Source organism: Helianthus annuus, chromosome 3 (genome assembly GCF_002127325.2).
Source record: "Helianthus annuus cultivar XRQ/B chromosome 3, HanXRQr2.0-SUNRISE, whole genome shotgun sequence".
Lineage (NCBI taxonomy): Eukaryota > Viridiplantae > Streptophyta > Magnoliopsida > Asterales > Asteraceae > Helianthus > Helianthus annuus.
The window spans coordinates 70,244,522-70,264,262 of NC_035435.2; the positions used below are offsets into that span (position 1 = coordinate 70,244,522).

A 19,741-nucleotide genomic window follows, 5' to 3' on the forward strand; every position below is an offset into this window, starting at 1 on the left:
AAATTGAGGCATATACTAAACGGTCAAACGAGCTGGCCATCTTGTGTCCAACTATGGTGGACCCTCCTATCAAGCGTATAGAGTTGTATCTCAAGGGGCTAGCACCAGAAATTCAAAGCCATGTGACATCGGCTAATCTTGATAATATCCAGGATATTCAGCGTCTTGCTCATTGCCTCACGGATCAGGCAGTGGAACAGAATAGGCTGCCTAAACGTATCAGTGCTACTACTACTGCTACCACTTCTGCTACTCCTGCTACTCCCAGTGACAACAAGCGGAAATGGGATGGGGATTCCAGCAAGGGTTCAGCCACAGTTCAGTCTCAGATTCAGCAGCAAAAGACTGACCACTATCAGAGCCCTGGTCAGCAATCTTCGGGTAGTCAGAGACAGAAAATATATCAAGGAAATCACCCCAGGTGCAACAATTGTAACAGACACCACAGTGGCCAGTGCAACAAGGGTCGTTGTCAGAGGTGTCTCAAGATGGGTCATGAGGCCAAGGATTGTAGGAGCCCACGGCCTGTAACTCAGAACCAGCAGCAGCAGCAGGGTAACAACAAAGGATGCTTTCAGTGTGGTGCTGAAGACCATTTCAAAAGAGACTGCCCCCAGCTGAATCAGAATCAGAACAACAACAACCAAGGAAATGGGAACAACAATGGGGGTAACAGCGACGGCAATGGTGCTAGGGGACGTGCCTTCGTGATCGGTCAAGGTGAGTTACTACTTGACGACTTTTATGTTACTGTTTTATTTGATTCGGGTGCCGATACTAGTTTCGTGTCTTTAAAAGTTAGTCAAATGCTTAATCGTACCCCAACACTTTCGAACACCAAGCACATAGTAGAACTAGCAAGCGGTAAAAATCTAGAGGCCACACACATAGTTTAGGGTTGCAATCTTGTTCTTGCTGATCAGACCTTTTCTATCGACCCCATTCCTGTCGTTCTGCGGAATTTCGGGACGAAATTCCAAACCAACGAGGGGATGATGTGACACGCCAAGAAAAAAACCAGGAAACCACGCAACTTAACTAGCTTCCTCAGTAACCACGTGCTAAATTTCGGGACGAAATTTATTTCAAGTTGGGGATGATGTGACAACCCGAACTTCTGAGATTAGTGTCGTTTAGTCTTGTAACCTTAATAAATTCCCTAAAACGTAAGACATGGTTGTATATGTCGCACATCTAAGGATTTAGTGGGCCGCACTTATTAACGACAAACACATTAAACATTTGGTCCACACAGTGATGGGTTTTGCGGCTCAAAACACTTGCAAACACTTGGATTGCACAAGTGATAAGCACACAACACATATTACACGACACACATTAAGCCCAACTCTTAGCCCAGTCTTTCCCTTTAAGCCCAATCGGTCATGGCCCACTCTTCTCTAACTTATGTATACATGAATGCATATTAGGGGGCACAGAATCTCCTTGCACAAATATAGCAAACCCTAAACACCCACACCCTTTTTCTCTAAACCGCGACAGCAGCCCCTAGAGTTCGAAGTCTTCCTTCCTCTTGCTTATCACGTCACTCTTTCCTCTCGTAAACAGGACATGCTTGATCAATTGGTAATAAAGTAGCTAGTCTTACCGAGCAAACCAAGGTGAGTTCACACTCTTACCAAGGCATGGGATTCCTGGGGTTTGGGAATGGGTTGAATGATGGGATTGAACAATTACTCGTACTTACACGGCTACTAGACTATCTACCATGGTCCTCGGGTTAAGCAGGACACTTACGTAAAACCTACGTAAACAAGTACTTACTACTGTCTGAAAATCGGGAATTAATGTAATTGACGAATTGGAAAAGATCACCGTTCCGGTTCAGGTGGGGAATACAGATAGTGTTAAGGATCAGGAGACGAACACAAGGAATGTTTCTTATGCTGCTACGGTAAAGATGAATGCTACGCAGAAAAGAGAAGTTAAGTTCAGAAAGATGGATTCTGTGGAGAGGGTTGAAGACGCGGATGTGGTCATTCCGAGAGAGGTCGTCCGTCAGGTCCAGGAGAGATTTGACAATGTTCTGTATGGGTATTTTTTAGGTAATCGTCTCCCGTTTCCTGTCGTGGAGTACTATGTGAAGAATGTTTGGTCGAAGTTTGGCTACTCAAAACTTATGATGAACTCGGATGGTTTCTTTTTCTTCAAGTTCGACACGAAGGAGGGTATGGCCAAAGTGCTGGAAGGGGGTCCATGGTTAATCAGAAAGGTTCCTTTGTTTTTAAATGTCTGGTCGCCATCAGTTAGTTTGAAAAAGGAGGGTATCAAAACTGTTCCGGTATGGGTTAAAATGTTCAATGTTCCGATTTCGGTATATACTGATGATGGTTTGAGTTTATTAGCATCCAAGATAGGAAACCCGAAACGCCTCGATGGCTACACGGCTGATATGTGTGCGGATAGCTGGGGAAGGAGCAGTTTTGCTCGGGCTCTAATTGAGATAGATGCGGATAACGAATTGAAAGATCATATTGTCGTAGCCATCCCGAAGTTGGATGATGATGGGTATGTTACGGAGCGGGTGAAAGTTGAATATGAATGGCAGCCACACCGTTGTTCGGTTTGCTGCATCTTCGGACATAATGACCAGACTTGTGTTAAGAACGTCCTTAATAAAGAGAAACAAGTGGTTATTGATGAGGAGGGCTTCACGATGGACAAGAGAAAGGTGGCTCGGGGGGGAATGATGCACAAGAAGCAAAAGCCAAAACAGAAATTTGTTTATCGTCCTAAAGTGAACAAGTATGGGCCGAGTACGTCAGGCACGAAACCGGTTACGGAGAAGGTTGATAACGATGGTAAGGTACATACTCATAACCCTTTTGATGCTTTACATATGGATGATGGGGACGTGGATGTCGGTGACACGGAAAAAGTTGGTGATGGGAAATCGGGTAGAGTAGTTTATAATGGGAAAGACCCTCGAGTGGATGAAGAGGTGGTGGAAAAGGTCCCTACTGAAATGGCTGAATTTATGCGAAGTGAGCGGCAAAAACATTCTGAGGGGGCAAGCACTCCCGGTCACAACGGTGTTAATGGATAGTCTGGCTGCATGGAACATAAGGGGTTTGAACCGACCCCTGAAACAAAGTGAGGTTCGGCTTTTAGTGTCTGAAAATAAGCTTTCTGTTTGTGCTCTTTTGGAATCTCATGTGGATATTGCTAAGCTTGCTAAGGTGTGTAAAAATGTTTTCCGGTCTTGGAATTGGACATCGAATGGAGGGTTATGTGATCGGGGTACGAGGATTATTTTGGGTTGGAATGCTGATGTGGTTGATATTATGATCTTGGCCCAATCGGACCAAGTCATCCATGCTCAAGTCGTCTCTAAAGCTGATAATCAGTCTGTGTTTGTTTCGTTTGTGTATGCTAAGAATAAATATCAGGAGAGAAGAACGTTGTGGGAGGATCTTTGTAAGCATAAGGGGTTCTGTTATAACAAGCCATGGGTCGTAATGGGCGATTTTAATTCCGCGTTACATCTAGAGGATTCATTGAATGGTCCCTCCACTCCATCAATTGGTATGAGAGAATTTAACGAATGTGTTCAAGATGCGGAGTTAATGGATATTAAGGGTCACGGTTTACACTACACATGGAACCAGAAACCATCGAATGGTGGTGGGAATGGTGTTGGGCTGCTTAAAAAAATCGACCGTGTGATGGGTAATATGAAGTTCTTGGAATTATTTAAGGATGCGTATGTCTTATATCACCCGTTCCGGATTTCTGACCATACTCCATGCATTCTTAAGATATCTCCTCCACCCAAGGTTCGGCCGAAACCATTTAAGTTTGCTAATTTTATTACCTCCAAGCCGGAATTCAGGTTATGCGTTGAAAAGGAATGGGCTAAGCGGGTGGTTGGTTACAATATGTTTGCGGTTACTCAGAAGCTTCGGAATCTGAAGCCGGATTTGCGCAAAATTTTATTCAATCAGGGGAATTTGCATGATAAAGTGGCTGATTTGAGGAAGCAGCTTGATAATATTCAGATGCGGATTAATGACAATCCGCTTGATGCCAATCTTCGTAACATGGAAGCTCAATGCCTTCAAGAGTTTCAGATTGCGGCATATGATGAAGAATGCTTTCTTAAGCAAAAAGCTAAGGTGGAGTGGCTTTGTGCGGGTGACTCGAACACTAAGTTTTTCCATAATAGTGTTAAATGCAGGAACGCTAGAAATAAGATTCACACTATTAAGGATGTTCATGGGACTCGGTATGAGGGGGAAGGCATTACGGATGCTCTGGTCGCTCATTACGCTAACTTCTTAGGAACCGAGGATCGGGTTGCTCCTATTGACTTGGATGACATTTTTGTTAATAAGCTAAGTAGTGCAGGTGCAACTAATATGGTTCGGCAAGTTACTCGAGAGGAGGTAAAAAATGCTATGTTTAGTATTGGTGTGAACAAAGCCCCTGGGCCGGATGGGTATACATCGGCGTTCTTACTTATCACTGACAGAATTAAGGGGAGCCTCGAGAATTTGGTTAGTATTAATCAGTCCGCCTTTGTTCCGGGTAGGAAAATTTCCGACAATATTTTATTAACCCAGGAGCTCATGCATAACTATCACCTGAATAAGGGGCCGGCTAGATGTGCGTTCAAGATTGATATTCAAAAGGCGTATGATACGGTTAGTTGGAGTTTTTTAGAAAAGGTGCTTAAGGCGTTCGGTTTCCATGATAAAATGGTTGCATGGGTTATGGCGTGCGTTTCTACGACGTCGTTTTCTCTAAGCATTAATGGGAACTTGCATGGTTATTTTAGAGGGAAGAGGGGGTTACGACAGGGTGATCCTATGTCACCCTACCTTTTCACGTTGGTTATGGAAATCTTATCGTTACTTCTTCAGCATGAAGCCGCGTTTGGTATAATTGGTGTCACATTAGTCCTCTAAGCTCTTTTATAACTCCTAGACGCATTGCTCAGGCGGGGTTTTCCATGTCAGCTTCGGTAGCGGATCTGATTGATGGTAATGGTCAATGGAAGTGGCCGATAGCGTGGTATGATCTTTATCCGGTTTTAATCGATTTGGAGGTTCCCCAATTAACCCATGATATGCCTGATCGTACACTTTGGAAGGATTTGGAGGGTAAGTGTTGTTGGTTTCGGTCATTAGAGGTTTGGAATGTGCTAAGATTCCGTGCAAGTCTTGTGCCGTGGGTTAATGGAGTTTGGTTTGCTCAATGCATCCCAAGACACTCGTTCCACCTATGGTTGGTAATAAAAAATAAGCTTAAAACTCAAGACAGGTTGGCTGAGTGGGAAGTAGGTAGCGCAACGAACATGAATCTCATGTGTTGCCCCTTATGCAGAAATGATCGTGATTCTAGAGACCACTTGTTTTTTCAGTGTTCGTTCTCGGCTACGGTTTGGCAGCAGATGAGACCGATGGGGTTCTTGGAGCAGGTTGATGATACTTGGCAATCCATTATGGATTGGTTGTTGCTTCATGCCTCGTCGAAGAAGGCGGAGCATATTGTTAGCAAGTTGGTAATTGCGGCGACCACTTATTTTATATGGCTTGAGAGGAACAATTGTTTGTTTTCAAATGATCGGGCTAAAGTTGAATCTGTGGTTGGGAGAATCAAGAGGACAGTCAGGCTTCGACTTATGGGGTTTGACTTCAAAGGTGATGCCAAAGTTGACAGGATGTTAAGGAATTGGGAGATCGCTGAAAGTGAACAGGAGGAAGATCCGGGTTAGCGGCTAGCAAGCTTTTGGGGTGTGTTCTTTTTCGAGTGTCGGGCTCGTGGCCTTGTTTTTTAGCTGGTCTTTGTTGTTGGTTTTTTAGACTTTGTAATTGTCTTGGGTTGTGTTTTTTCTTTGTTATTTCCTAGGCTTCGGGTTGTGGAGCCTAGTTGGTGTGTCATTTTGGCATACCCTTGTACTTATTTGAGTTATTTATAAAATTCACCTGGGGTAACCCTTTACCCAAAAAAAAAAAAAACCTAAACATTTTCACCTAACTTATTATGCAACATAATTAAACATGTTTAGGCATATAATACTTGTCATAGGGCTAGTTAGACGTCTCGAACGCGTTTTACGCGAACGACGCGTTAAAGTAGTGTAAGCTACCTAAACGGGTCGTAACGGGTCGAAAGCACTTAGGTTAGTTTTCCTTTTAGGATGTAGGATTTGTTAAACCATATCACATGAGTTCCAACACTCATTTGGTTTACAAGACCTCATTCTATCCGATCTCCCGATTTAGGTCCGGTTATTTACATAGTTACCTATATAGGGTGCCGTTTGATTCCGTGATCCCTCTAGCTTTGCTTGGTTGTTGTTTAAGACTTCTAAGCACCCTCAAGTGAGTACATAGTCCCCTCTTTTACTGTTTTCAAACTGTTTTGGGGTGGAACACATGTGCCTACTTGTTACTTTCATGTTTCCCATGTTTTTATATCATATACTTACTATGTTCAATAGTACACTATTAGTACATGATTTCATTATGTTTTGCTATGTATGTTCACTTTTTTTTTTTTTGGGTAAAGGGTTACCCCGGTGATTCTATATATTCACAACCCAAAAATGCACAAGTAGTGTAGAGAGTCTACACTAATTCAATCATGAGACACACCCCATGAAAGTCAAACCAAAACCAAACCAAAACAAAACAACCAAGAAAAGGAAACGACCACTAGACTACAATATCTAGATACAAATAACCAAACACACTAATCAGCCTCCATCGTCGCCTTTGTCATCCGCATAGATCTCCCATTCTTCAAGAATCTTTCGCACCCTCACGGTATCCTTCAACTTAGCTCCCATCAACTTGTATCGCACTGTTTTGATAATAACATCACTAACCGTCTCAGGAGGTCTGAGTTGATTTTTAAACAACCGAGCATTCCTCTCTTGCCAAATGTTATAAGCAGTAGCCGCAACGAGGAGCTTAGCCACATAAATATCCGCCCGCTTCTGATGACTACGAGCACTAAGCCAGTGAACAACTTCTGACCATTTCGGGCTGACCGAGTTCATACCCCCCTATCCCGGATTAGCGTCCACACCTGTGAAGAATATTTGCATTCAAAGAACAAGTGTGGGTGGGAATCAAAGTTCTCAAAACACAATAAGCAACACATCATATTCATGTTTTTCCTTCTAGACAAATCCCATTGCAGAATTTTATCCTGTGTAAGGAGCTTACGTTTCATAATCAGCCACATCATGAATGCGTGCCTCGGAATACACTGAGCGAACCACACAATTTTGCACCAATCAACATCCGGTTCCCTATAGCGCAACGAATGCCAAGCCCCAGACGTCGAAAACCCATTAAGATCATTCCCATCCTTCCATAAAAGCCTATCATTTTTCATCGGATCCAAAATTACTTGATCAATCTGAATCAGAACAGGGAACAAATCCCTCCACGCTATAGGCCAACTCCAACCCCCATTCGAATGCACATCGGCCACCGAATCCTCCAACCTAAAATCAGCATCTGTAATAACTCTAGGCGAAAGAAAATCGGCCAAAGGCCCCAACTCGGACCATGTATCATACCACGCTGAGGTAGAGGCACCATTACCAACCTCCGACCAAAAATGATTTCTAACCAGCGGCCCTAACTGAGATATCTTCCTCCACGACCAACAACTACTAGCGGGCGTTTTACATACCCAAAAACTCTTACCCTTTAACCGATACGAGTGCACCCAATCAACCCACAAGGAGTCCCGTTTAGAAACAATGCTCCAAATATGAGACGACATCAACGCTTTATTCATATCCCCCACACGTCTAATGTCACACCCCCAAAATTTCCACCCGCGGATAACACCCGCTTCGAGGGCGTGACTGACCAGGATCCAGCCACCAATTATACTGAATAACTAATTTGATAACATAAGTAGTACTTACTAACCATACGATTAGCAAGTGTTAAGTTTAGAGTTCAAGTCTTAAGTTCAGAGTAAAATGTAGCGGAAGCATAATTAACAGTTTTAAACATTGTTCATAAGGTAAACATGATAAATGCCCAACACACGGGCAGACGACCACTACATATCCAAAGCAGCTGCTCCAGTCACTGGCCACCTGCAAAGCATGCAGTAAGGGGGGTCAACAATAATGCTGAGTGAGTTCACTAGTTGTCCAGTTTTAATTACCAAAAACTCGTTTCACCAGTTAATTGATCCGTTTATACATGCCATGGGGAGCTACCCCAAAAGTTAGCGACTAAACTGTTTTTCCAATACCGAACACTAGGTAACCGAATGCGTTTCCGCAGGATGCCCCGATGTCAATGTTCTATCATCATTGACGGATGCCTGAGTACATTAGTTCACGACCGATCCCATACCATGGCACGGTGTGAGGCTGGTAAGACCTAAATAGCGCTATCAACTAATAACCCGTTCGCCTGGCACCGGCGACTAATCGGTATTATGTAGTAGGGACTTGAGTGATAGAGTTGCGTTTAGTGCCGTTAGTTGCAATCCGTATAAACAGTAATTAACTAAAAAGGTTTCCCAATACAAGGGAAGATAAAGTAAGTTTGTTTCCCAATGACTAGGGAAGGAATGTAGACGGTATCCCCTTTACAAGGGGATAGGGTTGTTTTAGTCTCGTGTCCCAAACCACCGGGACGCATGCTTTTAAGTTGTGAACTCACCTTGGGTTGCTCGGTATGATACGTTACTTGGTTAAGTATGTTGGTCACCACGTCCTAGCATGGTTACCAAGTATGGGTCAAGTCGGGTACAAGTAAACACGTATAGCATGCACGTATACAAACAGTTAACAGGCAGGACTACAAACAGTAACTCATATATACATACAGTAGCAGATCAAAATGAAGTCCAGTCAACAGGAGGCCCAACAGTTGAAGCCCAAAACAACAAGACAAACAGTCAAGGCCCAATAACATAAAACAGCCCAGTCGAAACTAAGGTGGTTGCGACTCGCAACCGAGGTTGCGACTCGCAACTGCGGTCTCGGTCCGTCATGTTTTGGTTACGACTCGTAACCGGCGATCGCGACTTAGCAGGTGTGGTTGCGACTCGCAACCAGGTTTGATGCGTGCTGATTGCGACTCGCAACTGGGAGGTTTCGACTGGTCATGCGTGGTTTCGAGTAGCAACCAAAGGTTGCGACTCGCAACCGTGATAACGTGCATGGCAATCCCTTCTAGAACCTGCAGACTTGTACTATCCAATGAAATTGCATTTTCATGTAAATGTTGTACTATTTCCACTAAAACATGTTTGTTGGTCGATTTGTGCACCAATTTGGATCAAAATCAGCATTTTCAAACTATTATACACATTCAAACTGTTCTTCATTCATTCAATAAAACTTCAAACATATAATCAAGAAATCATGAACTCTAAGTAAACCCGAATCAAAACAGGAAACTTATAAGACCATGTATCATTTCTTGACAAGGATCATAATACCTATTCTAACATAGAAATCATATTTGTTAACAAACAAATCCTAAGAACATGTAATTCTAACCAACCCCTTAACATTCATCGGATAACCCAAAGCTATGAACAACAAACCAACAACATTCTTTAACATTCAAACCAACAAGAATACTAAAACCTCTAATCACATCAACAAGCATAAAATCATAACAAACATCAACAATCATGAACATATAAGCACTATCGGTTACTCGGGGTTGAGAGAAAAAGGGGTGTTCGGGTGGTCTCTTAGTTCGGCCGATTCCTTGTTGATAGCTCACTTGATCCGAGAGATATGAAGGTATGGGGAGATGATTTTGGTTGCTAGAAACTTAGGGTTTTAGGGTTTAGTGAAGAAGATGGGAGGAGAGTGTGATGAGTGTGTAAAATGGATAAGGGAGGTGGGGTTGGGTTTATATAGTGTACCGAATGGGCTTAGGGGGTTTCCGGGTTGGGTTTAATTCCTACAAGGCCAAGGCCTAGCCGGCCCATTACTACTGTTCACTCGAGACCGTGGTCTCGAGTCGGGTTGCTTGTGGTTTCGGCTCATATGTATTACACACATATATATATACATATCTAAATACACCAATACGTAGATACACATAACATGTAACACGAAAGTTCACGGGTTTTCATTTAATAAATATATACACACGTAAGTTACATCGAAGGATTGTCCGGGAAATTCCGAAGTGTCACATTATCCCCAAGTTTTAGGAACTTTCGTCCCGAAAGTTAAGGCAGCCACTGTCAAGCTAGTGTAAGTTAAGTAAAAGCGTTTCAACGGGGTGTCACATCATCCCCCCGTTAGTTTGGAATTTCGTCCCGAAATTCGTTCGTAGCTTCAGTGCTGGGATTTTCGTTAGGGAACAGCTGGGGATACTTGTGCTTCATCTGGTCTTCCCGCTCCCAGTTATACTCTGGGCCACGTCGCGAGTTCCAACGAACTCGTACAAGAGGTATCTGGCTACGTTTGAGGATTTTGATCTCTCGATCAGTGATCTCAATCGGTTCCTCAGTAAAGTGTAGCTGTTCGTCAATCGTTAGTTCCTTAAAAGGAATCACAAGTGTTTCATCCGACAAACACTTCTTCAGGTTGGCTATGTGAAAAACGTTGTGTACCGCACTCAGTTCTTCAGGCAGACTCAATCTATAAGCAACCTTACCGATCTTCTCGGTAATTTCGAATGGTCCGATATATCGCGGATTAAGCTTGCCCCGTTTACCAAAGCGAACCACACCCTTCCAGGGTGAGACTTTAAGTAGAACCCGGTCACCGACCTGGAATTCCAATGGTTTCCTACGCTTATCAGCGTAGCTCTTCTGACGGTCACGTGCTGCCGCCATGCGTTGTCTGATCTGGGCAATCTTTTCCGTTGTATCTACCACCATCTCTGGGCCCGTGATTTGACTATCACCGATTTCTGCCCAGCAGAGAGGTGACCGGCATTTACGACCGTACAATGCCTCAAAAGGTGCTGCCTGAATACTGGTGTGGTAACTGTTGTTGTAAGAGAACTCTACTAACGGTAGATGCTTCTCCCAGTTCTTGCCAAAGTCGATCACACATGCTCTAAGCATGTCTTCCAGGGTTTGGATGGTGCGTTCAGACTGTCCATCCGTTTGTGGGTGATAAGCAGTGCTCATATCCAAACGTGAGCCAAAGCATTTGTGCATAGCTTGCCATAGTTCCGAAGTAAACCGAGCGTCTCGGTCGGAAATAATTGAGGTTGGCACTCCGTGCCTCGAAACTATTTCCTTTAAGTAAATCTCCGCCAAGGTAGAAAACTTGTCTGTTTCCTTAATAGCCAGAAAGTGCGCGGACTTGGTCAGTCGATCCACTATTACCCAAATAGCATCATTTCCGCGTTGAGATCTAGGTAGCCCTGTAACAAAATCCATGGAAATTTGTTCCCATTTCCATTTCGGGATTTCTGGTTGTTGGAGTAGACCTGCTGGCTTCTGGTATTCTGTCTTGACTCTCGCGCAAGTCAAACATTTGCTGACGTATGTTGCTATGTGGGCCTTCATACCAGGCCACCAATACGTAGTCTTCAAGTCGTGGTACATCTTGTCCGAACCAGGATGTACTGAGTAGCGGGACTTGTGGGCTTCGTCCATCACGAGTTCACGTAAACCTCCAAAAAGTGGAACCCAAAAGCGTCCTGTTACGTAGTAAGCACCATCTTCTTTCTGTTCCAGTTGCTGTCTCGATCCTCGCAGAGACTCAGCCCTGACGTTTTCCGGCTTCAATGCTTCAACTTGAGCATTTCGAATCTGGGTAGGGAGGTTAGACTGGATGGTAAGTTGTAGTGCTCGCACGCGCTTTGGTACGGTGTCCTTTCGGCTGAGGGCGTCTGCCACGACATTTGCCTTGCCCGGATGGTATTTGATGGCGCATTCGTAGTCGTTCAAGAGTTCGACCCATCGACGTTGTCTCATGTTCAATTCCTTTTGCCTAAAGATATACTCGAGACTCCTGTGATCGGTGTAAATAGTGCACTTGGTACCGTACAGGTAATGTCTCCATATCTTAAGAGCAAAAACCACTGCTCCTAGTTCCAAGTCGTGCGTCGTGTAGTTCTTTTCATGCGTCTTGAGTTGTCGTGAGGCGTAGGCAATAACTTTCTCGCGCTGCATTAACACGCAACCGAGTCCATGAATAGACGCATCGCAGTAAACCACAAAGTCGTCAGTGCCTTCAGGTAGCGAGAGAATAGGAGCGCTACAGAGGTTATCCTTAAGCCTCTGAAAAGCAGATTCCTGTGCTGAATTCCACTTGTAGGCGACGCCTTTCTGAGTGAGTGTCGTGAGAGGTTGTGCAATCTCGGAGAATCCCTGAATAAATCTGCGGTAGTAGCCTGCCAAACCCAAAAATTGGCGAACTTCCGTGGGAGTCTTAGGCGTAGGCCAGTTCTTTATCGATTCGATCTTGGCGGGGTCGACGTGAATTCCGTTCTTATTAACTACATGGCCGAGGAAATGGACTTCTCGAAGCCAGAAGTCACATTTAGAGAATTTGGCGTACAGTTGCTCGTTGCGAAGGAGTTCCAGAATAAGACGTAGGTGTTGTTCATGCTCTTCTTGACTTTTCGAATAAATCAAGATGTCGTCGATAAACACAATCACGAATTTATCGAGGTAAGGCTTACATACGCGGTTCATTAGATCCATGAACACTGCCGGCGCGTTGGTCATTCCAAAAGGCATGACGAGGAACTCGTAATGTCCATAACGAGTCCTGAACGCAGTCTTGGAAATATCCTCATTACGAACTCTCAGCTGATGATAGCCTGATCGCAGGTCAATCTTTGAATAGTAGCTCGATCCTTGCAACTGATCGAATAGGTCGTCGATGCGCGGGAGAGGGTAACGATTCTTGATGGTGACCTTGTTCAACTCACGATAGTCGATGCACATTCGGAATGTGCCGTCCTTCTTTTTGACAAAGAGCACTGGGGCTCCCCAGTGTGATGAACTAGGACGGATAAATCCTTTATCCAATAGTTCTTGTAGTTGCGTAGAGAGTTCCTTCAGTTCTGCAGGGGCTAAACGGTACGGTGCACGAGCTATGGGTGCTGCCCCGGGAGCTAGCTTGATCTGAAATTCGACCTGACGGTGAGGAGGGAGTCCAGGTAGTTCCTCAGGAAATACCTCGGGATAATCGCGTACTACAGGAAAATCTTCAATCCTCTTTTCCTCTTCGTGGGTGTTGGTGACGAGTGCTAGAATAGCGGTGTGCCCTTTCTGCAAACACTTCTGGGCTTTTAAAAGCGAGATAATGCCTGTGACTTCTCCACCTTTGTTGCCTTTGACGATGAGGGGTTGACCAGAACGACGAGGTATACGAACTGCTTTCTCTTGACAGAGAATTTCAGCGCGATGTTTGGATAACCAATCCATACCAATGACGACGTCGAAGCTTCCAAGTTTAACAGGGAAAAGATCGATACTAAACGTGTGGCCAGACAATTCTAGGGTGCAGTCGTGGATCACATGCGTGGCCTCGATGTTCTTACCATTAGCTATCTCGACGATGTGCTTAGAACTTAATAATGCAGGCGAGTGCTTAAGTTTCTTACTAATGCGAAGGGATACATAACTGGCATCGGCACCGGAATCAAATAACACAGAAACATAACGATCATTAAGTAGGAACTTACCCGCCACGACGTTGGGATCGTTCCTTGCCTCTCCAGCTCCAATCACGAAAGCTCTGCCCCTTGCATTTCCAGCATTGTTGTTTTGCTCATTGTTCCCAGCTCCCTGATTGTTGTTGCGATTCTGATTCAGTTCAGGGCAATCCTTTCGCATGTGCCCTGTTGCCCCGCATTTAAAACATGCTCTGTTGTTTCCCTGCTGCTGTTGCTGTTGGGGTTGTTGCTGATTCTGCCTTGCCGGGAACTGACTTCTACAATCCTTTGCTTCGTGCCCCATCTTGTGGCATCGCTGACACTGACCCTTGTTGCATGCCCCATTGTGGTGCCTGTTACACTTGTTGCACTTAGGGTAGTTTCCCCGGTAGCCACCCTGTTGCTGAGTGCCTTTGTTGTTGTCAGTTTTCCTTTGCTGAGCTGGGGCTTGAGTAGGGTTAGCATCCTTACCCTGATTTCCATCCCACTTTCGTTTGCCATCACTAGAAGTTCCTTCCGCAGCACTGATCCTTTTGGGCAACCTGCCCTCTTCCACAGCCTGATCAGTGAGTTTGTGAGCAAGTCGAACAATCGGTTGAATGGTAGTGTGGTTGGCTGAAGTTACATGGCTTCGGATTTCTGGAGCTAGACCCTTGATGTACAGTTCGATCCTTCGGTACATGGGTCGAGACATGTTCGGACAAAGAGCAGCATAGTCGTTGGACAGCTTGGTGTAGGTCTCAATCTCTGACCCAACCATCTTGAGTTCATAGTACTCATTTTCCAGCTTGTGGATGTCATCCCTGTGACAGTACTCTTCCTTGATCATATCCTTGAAATCTTCCCACGCAGTAGCGTTAGCAGTCTCCAAACCAAGCATTTGAATTTGCGCCTTCCACCATGAAAGTGCGCTTCCCTCTAGAGTACCAGTAGCAAACTTCACCCAATTAGCAGGGGGACACTCGCAGACAGCGAAAACAGCTTCGACCTTCTCGATCCAGTGTAGGAGTCCTATGGCACCCTCAGTGCCACTGAATGGAAGAGGCTTGCAATCCATGAAGGTCTTGAAGGTACAAACACGTGGTTGCACAGGTGCAGGCTGACCTATAGGGTGAGCTGCGAAAGCTGCAGCCACAGTGTTGAGCAGGCTAGTGAACTGAGCCTGAGTCATGTTGATGTTTCCTCGTCCGCGTCCACTCATTGTCTTCATAACCAGAATACATAGTATGAGCGTGATGTCGCAACATAGCGAGAATAAGATAGAAGAGAGAAGATGTATCTATCTAATCAGGCAACTAGTACGTACAGTAAAGCAGAAATCATAAGGCAATTAAGCAAGTAACTATGGGTCCGAGCTATGAGGTCAGATAAGTCGAGCCTTGTACTTGGAGTGTAGTGTCGTCACGAGTCACGGGTTATAGTCTGGTTTTTCTCAAAAAAAAAGATTTTTCTCCTTTTTAAAACCAAGTTCACTATAACCAATGGCTCTGATACCAATCTGTCACACCCCCAAAATTTCCACCCGCGGATAACACCCGCTTCGAGGGCGTGACTGACCAGGATCCAGCCACCAATTATACTGAATAACTAATTTGATAACATAAGTAGTACTTACTAACCATACGATTAGCAAGTGTTAAGTTTAGAGTTCAAGTCTTAAGTTCAGAGTAAAATGTAGCGGAAGCATAATTAACAGTTTTAAACATTGTTCATAAGGTAAACATGATAAATGCCCAACACACGGGCAGACGACCACTACATATCCCAAGCAGCTGCTCCAGTCACTGGCCACCTGCAAAGCATGCAGTAAGGGGGGTCAACAATAATGCTGAGTGAGTTCACTAGTTGTCCAGTTTTAATTACCAAAAACTCGTTTCACCAGTTAATTGATCCGTTTATACATGCCATGGGGAGCTACCCCAAAAGTTAGCGACTAAACTGTTTTTCCAATACCGAACACTAGGTAACCGAATGCGTTTCCGCAGGATGCCCCGATGTCAATGTTCTATCATCATTGACGGATGCCTGAGTACATTAGTTCACGACCGATCCCATACCATGGCACGGTGTGAGGCTGGTAAGACCTAAATAGCGCTATCAACTAATAACCCGTTCGCCTGGCACCGGCGACTAATCGGTATTATGTAGTAGGGACTTGAGTGATAGAGTTGCGTTTAGTGCCGTTAGTTGCAATCCGTATAAACAGTAATTAACTAAAAAGGTTTCCCAATACAAGGGAAGATAAAGTAAGTTTGTTTCCCAATGACTAGGGAAGGAATGTAGACGGTATCCCCTTTACAAGGGGATAGGGTTGTTTTAGTCTCGTGTCCCAAACCACCGGGACGCATGCTTTTAAGTTGTGAACTCACCTTGGGTTGCTCGGTATGATACGTTACTTGGTTAAGTATGTTGGTCACCACGTCCTAGCATGGTTACCAAGTATGGGTCAAGTCGGGTACAAGTAAACACGTATAGCATGCACGTATACAAACAGTTAACAGGCAGGACTACAAACAGTAACTCATATATACATACAGTAGCAGATCAAAATGAAGTCCAGTCAACAGGAGGCCCAACAGTTGAAGCCCAAAACAACAAGACAAACAGTCAAGGCCCAATAACATAAAACAGCCCAGTCGAAACTAAGGTGGTTGCGACTCGCAACCGAGGTTGCGACTCGCAACTGCGGTCTCGGTCCGTCATGTTTTGGTTACGACTCGTAACCGGCGATCGCGACTTAGCAGGTGTGGTTGCGACTCGCAACCAGGTTTGATGCGTGCTGATTGCGACTCGCAACTGGGAGGTTTCGACTGGTCATGCGTGGTTTCGAGTAGCAACCAAAGGTTGCGACTCGCAACCGTGATAACGTGCATGGCAATCCCTTCTAGAACCTGCAGACTTGTACTATCCAATGAAATTGCATTTTCATGTAAATGTTGTACTATTTCCACTAAAACATGTTTGTTGGTCGATTTGTGCACCAATTTGGATCAAAATCAGCATTTTCAAACTATTATACACATTCAAACTGTTCTTCATTCATTCAATAAAACTTCAAACATATAATCAAGAAATCATGAACTCTAAATAAACCCGAATCAAAACAGGAAACTTATAAGACCATGTATCATTTCTTGACAAGGATCATAATACCTATTCTAACATAGAAATCATATTTGTTAACAAACAAATCCTAAGAACATGTAATTCTAACCAACCCCTTAACATTCATCGGATAACCCAAAGCTATGAACAACAAACCAACAACATTCTTTAACATTCAAACCAACAAGAATACTAAAACCTCTAATCACATCAACAAGCATAAAATCATAACAAACATCAACAATCATGAACATATAAGCACTAACCGGTTACTCGGGGTTGAGAGAAAAAGGGGTGTTCGGGTGGTCTCTTAGTTCGGCCGATTCCTTGTTGATAGCTCACTTGATCCGAGAGATATGAAGGTATGGGGAGATGATTTTGGTTGCTAGAAACTTAGGGTTTTAGGGTTTAGTGAAGAAGATGGGAGGAGAGTGTGATGAGTGTGTAAAATGGATAAGGGAGGTGGGGTTGGGTTTATATAGTGTACCGAATGGGCTTAGGGGGTTTCCGGGTTGGGTTTAATTCCTACAAGGCCAAGGCCTAGCCGGCCCATTACTACTGTTCACTCGAGACCGTGGTCTCGAGTCGGGTTGCTTGTGGTTTCGGCTCATATGTATTACACACATATATATATACATATCTAAATACACCAATACGTAGATACACATAACATGTAACACGAAAGTTCACGGGTTTTCATTTAATAAATATATACACACGTAAGTTACATCGAAGGATTGTCCGGGAAATTCCGAAGTGTCACATCTAATACCCAAGCACTTAACATGCTAGCATATTGATTTCCGTATATTACATTTTGTCGCATATGCTCATCCAGCATATGGACACATTAGTTTACATTATGAACCGTTGTAACCGTTTGATCCTGTGAACCATTGTAACCATTTGATCCTGTGAACCGTTTGTGATCACTTGACTATGTGAACCGTTTGTGACTACTTGACTATGTGAACCGTTTGTGACTACTTGACTACTTGAACCGTTTGTAACCGTTGATTGACATGAACCGTTTGAAATCTGTTTGAACCGTTGGGTTTGGGAAGTGATTAGGTAACGGGGCGGGTGTAATGTGTTAAAAGCATGGTGGATACGCCGCTGGTACTTCCTATATATAAGTGCTTTTAACACATTATATATCGTTGCGTTATCTAGATCATTAACAAAGTTATATTACAAGGTATTTTTCCCACGATATATATATACTTTTCGAGTTTTTATTCCAAAAACGATTTACAATCTGGATTTAATTAAACAAGTGTTTTGGAGTTAAGAATCCTGGCTACGGGATTTTATAAACTGTAACCAATTTGATTTGAGTTGGTTAATTATGTCGCAATACTATACTTTTCAAAACAAGGTTTTTAAATAAGTATTGCAACATGTAAAACGAGCCATGAATCTGAAACTCATACAAAACCTATGTACTCGCCGGCATTTTTATGCTGACTTACCTATTTTCACATGTGTTTCAGGTACTATAGTTGATGATGGTTGATGATGATATTGGTGCACTCTCACATAGGAATGAACAAGGCCTTAGCGACTTTAAAACTTGAAAGATAATAGTTGTATTTATCTAATTTGTATCAAAACATTTAGTTCAATAATGCAATAAAACAAAACTGTTTAATCCATGGTTGTGAAAAAATGATTCTGTTACAACACTCCCCAACGTTTCCGCCACGTTTTGTTGTTTTACGTGGTCGGGGTGTGACATATTGTTAGGAATCATATATGGACGAGGTTGGGTGATGGAAGCCGCACATCAGCATGGTATGATATTTGGAGTAATTTGGGTCCATTATCTAATATTTTGACTCCAAGAGCCATTTCTAGTGTGGGGTTTGAGCTGGGTGCTAAGGTTAAGGATGTCCACGAAAGCGGTACTTGGTCTTGGCTGATGGCCTGGAGAGATGTGTATCCAGTTCTGATTCAACTGGATCAAATCTCGGTGAATCCAGGTACGAGGGACCAGATTTGCTGGAAGGAAGGGAATAAGCTTCTTGATTTTTCTTCATCAAATGTTTGGCATTCGGTTCGTATTAGAGAGCAGGAAGTTAATTGGGTTAAGATTGTATGGTTTCCCCAGTGCATCCCTAAACATGCGTTTCTTATGTGGTTGATTTTGCGTCGCAAACTGCTGACTCAGGATAAAATTCTGCAGTGGGATTTCTCAAGACAGAAGAACATGAACATGGTGTGTTGCGTATTGTGCTATGCGGATGTTGATTCCCATGATCATCTTTTCTTTGAATGCAAGTTTTCTACGCAAATTTGGAATAAGGTTAGACACAAGGTTTGTATGAATAGTGTTGATTCCAAGTGGAGCGCTATTATGAACTGGCTGTTGGATCGTGCTCAGTCAAAATCTGCGGCGAGTTATGTTAGCAGGTTGCTTGTTGCTACGGTTGCTTATTTCATATGGCAGGAGCGGAATGCTAGATTTTTCAAGAACCAAACGAGACCTCCGGACACCATTTGTGAGCTAATTGTCAAGACTATTCGATACAAGCTTATGGGAGTTAAATTCAAGGATTGTGCGAAGATTAGGAGGATGCTTGGAGCTTGGATATTGGTGGAGCTGGAGATATTGATGATGGGAGTTAATTGAAGTATAAGTTTTTTATTTTGTCTAGATGTTAGTCTAGTGGTGTTTTTGTTTTGTGCTTGGTTTTTGGTGTACTTTCATGGGGCATGTCTCATGTTTGAACTAGTGGAGACGCTTCTTCACTACTTATTTTTATTTGTAAATATATAAAATCACCGAGGTAACCCTTTACCCAAAAAAAAACCTAAATTTTGACATCTAAACTGATTAGGCAACATCATTAGACATGTTAAGGTATATATTACTTGTCATAGGACTAGTTAGGCGGTCCGAACGCGTTTTACGTGAACGACGCGTTAAAGTAGCGTAAGCTACCTAAACGGTTCGTAATGGGTCATTAGCACTTAGGATAGGTTTCATTTAGAATGTAGGCTTTGTTAAACCATATTACATGAGTGCCTATACTCAT

General features: G+C 43.6%; 3 protein-coding genes across 3 annotated transcripts; all 3 read left to right on the forward strand.

Moving 5' to 3' along the window:
• Positions 1–1,921: 1,921 nt before the first annotated feature.
• Positions 1,922–4,928, forward strand: LOC110931782. The gene is made up of 2 exons (XM_022175159.1): positions 1,922–3,005; positions 3,133–4,928. Exons 1-2 carry the CDS (start codon positions 1,922–1,924, stop codon positions 4,926–4,928), a joined length of 2,880 nt encoding a protein of 959 aa, XP_022030851.1.
• Positions 4,929–4,972: 44 nt separating this feature from the next.
• LOC110931781 lies at positions 4,973–5,737 on the forward strand. Its single transcript, XM_022175158.1, has one exon. It carries the CDS (start codon positions 4,973–4,975, stop codon positions 5,735–5,737), a length of 765 nt encoding a protein of 254 aa, XP_022030850.1.
• A 12,887-nt stretch (positions 5,738–18,624) lies between these two features.
• Positions 18,625–19,335, forward strand: LOC110931779. Its single transcript, XM_022175157.1, has one exon. It carries the CDS (start codon positions 18,625–18,627, stop codon positions 19,333–19,335), a length of 711 nt encoding a protein of 236 aa, XP_022030849.1.
• Positions 19,336–19,741: the final 406 nt, after the last annotated feature.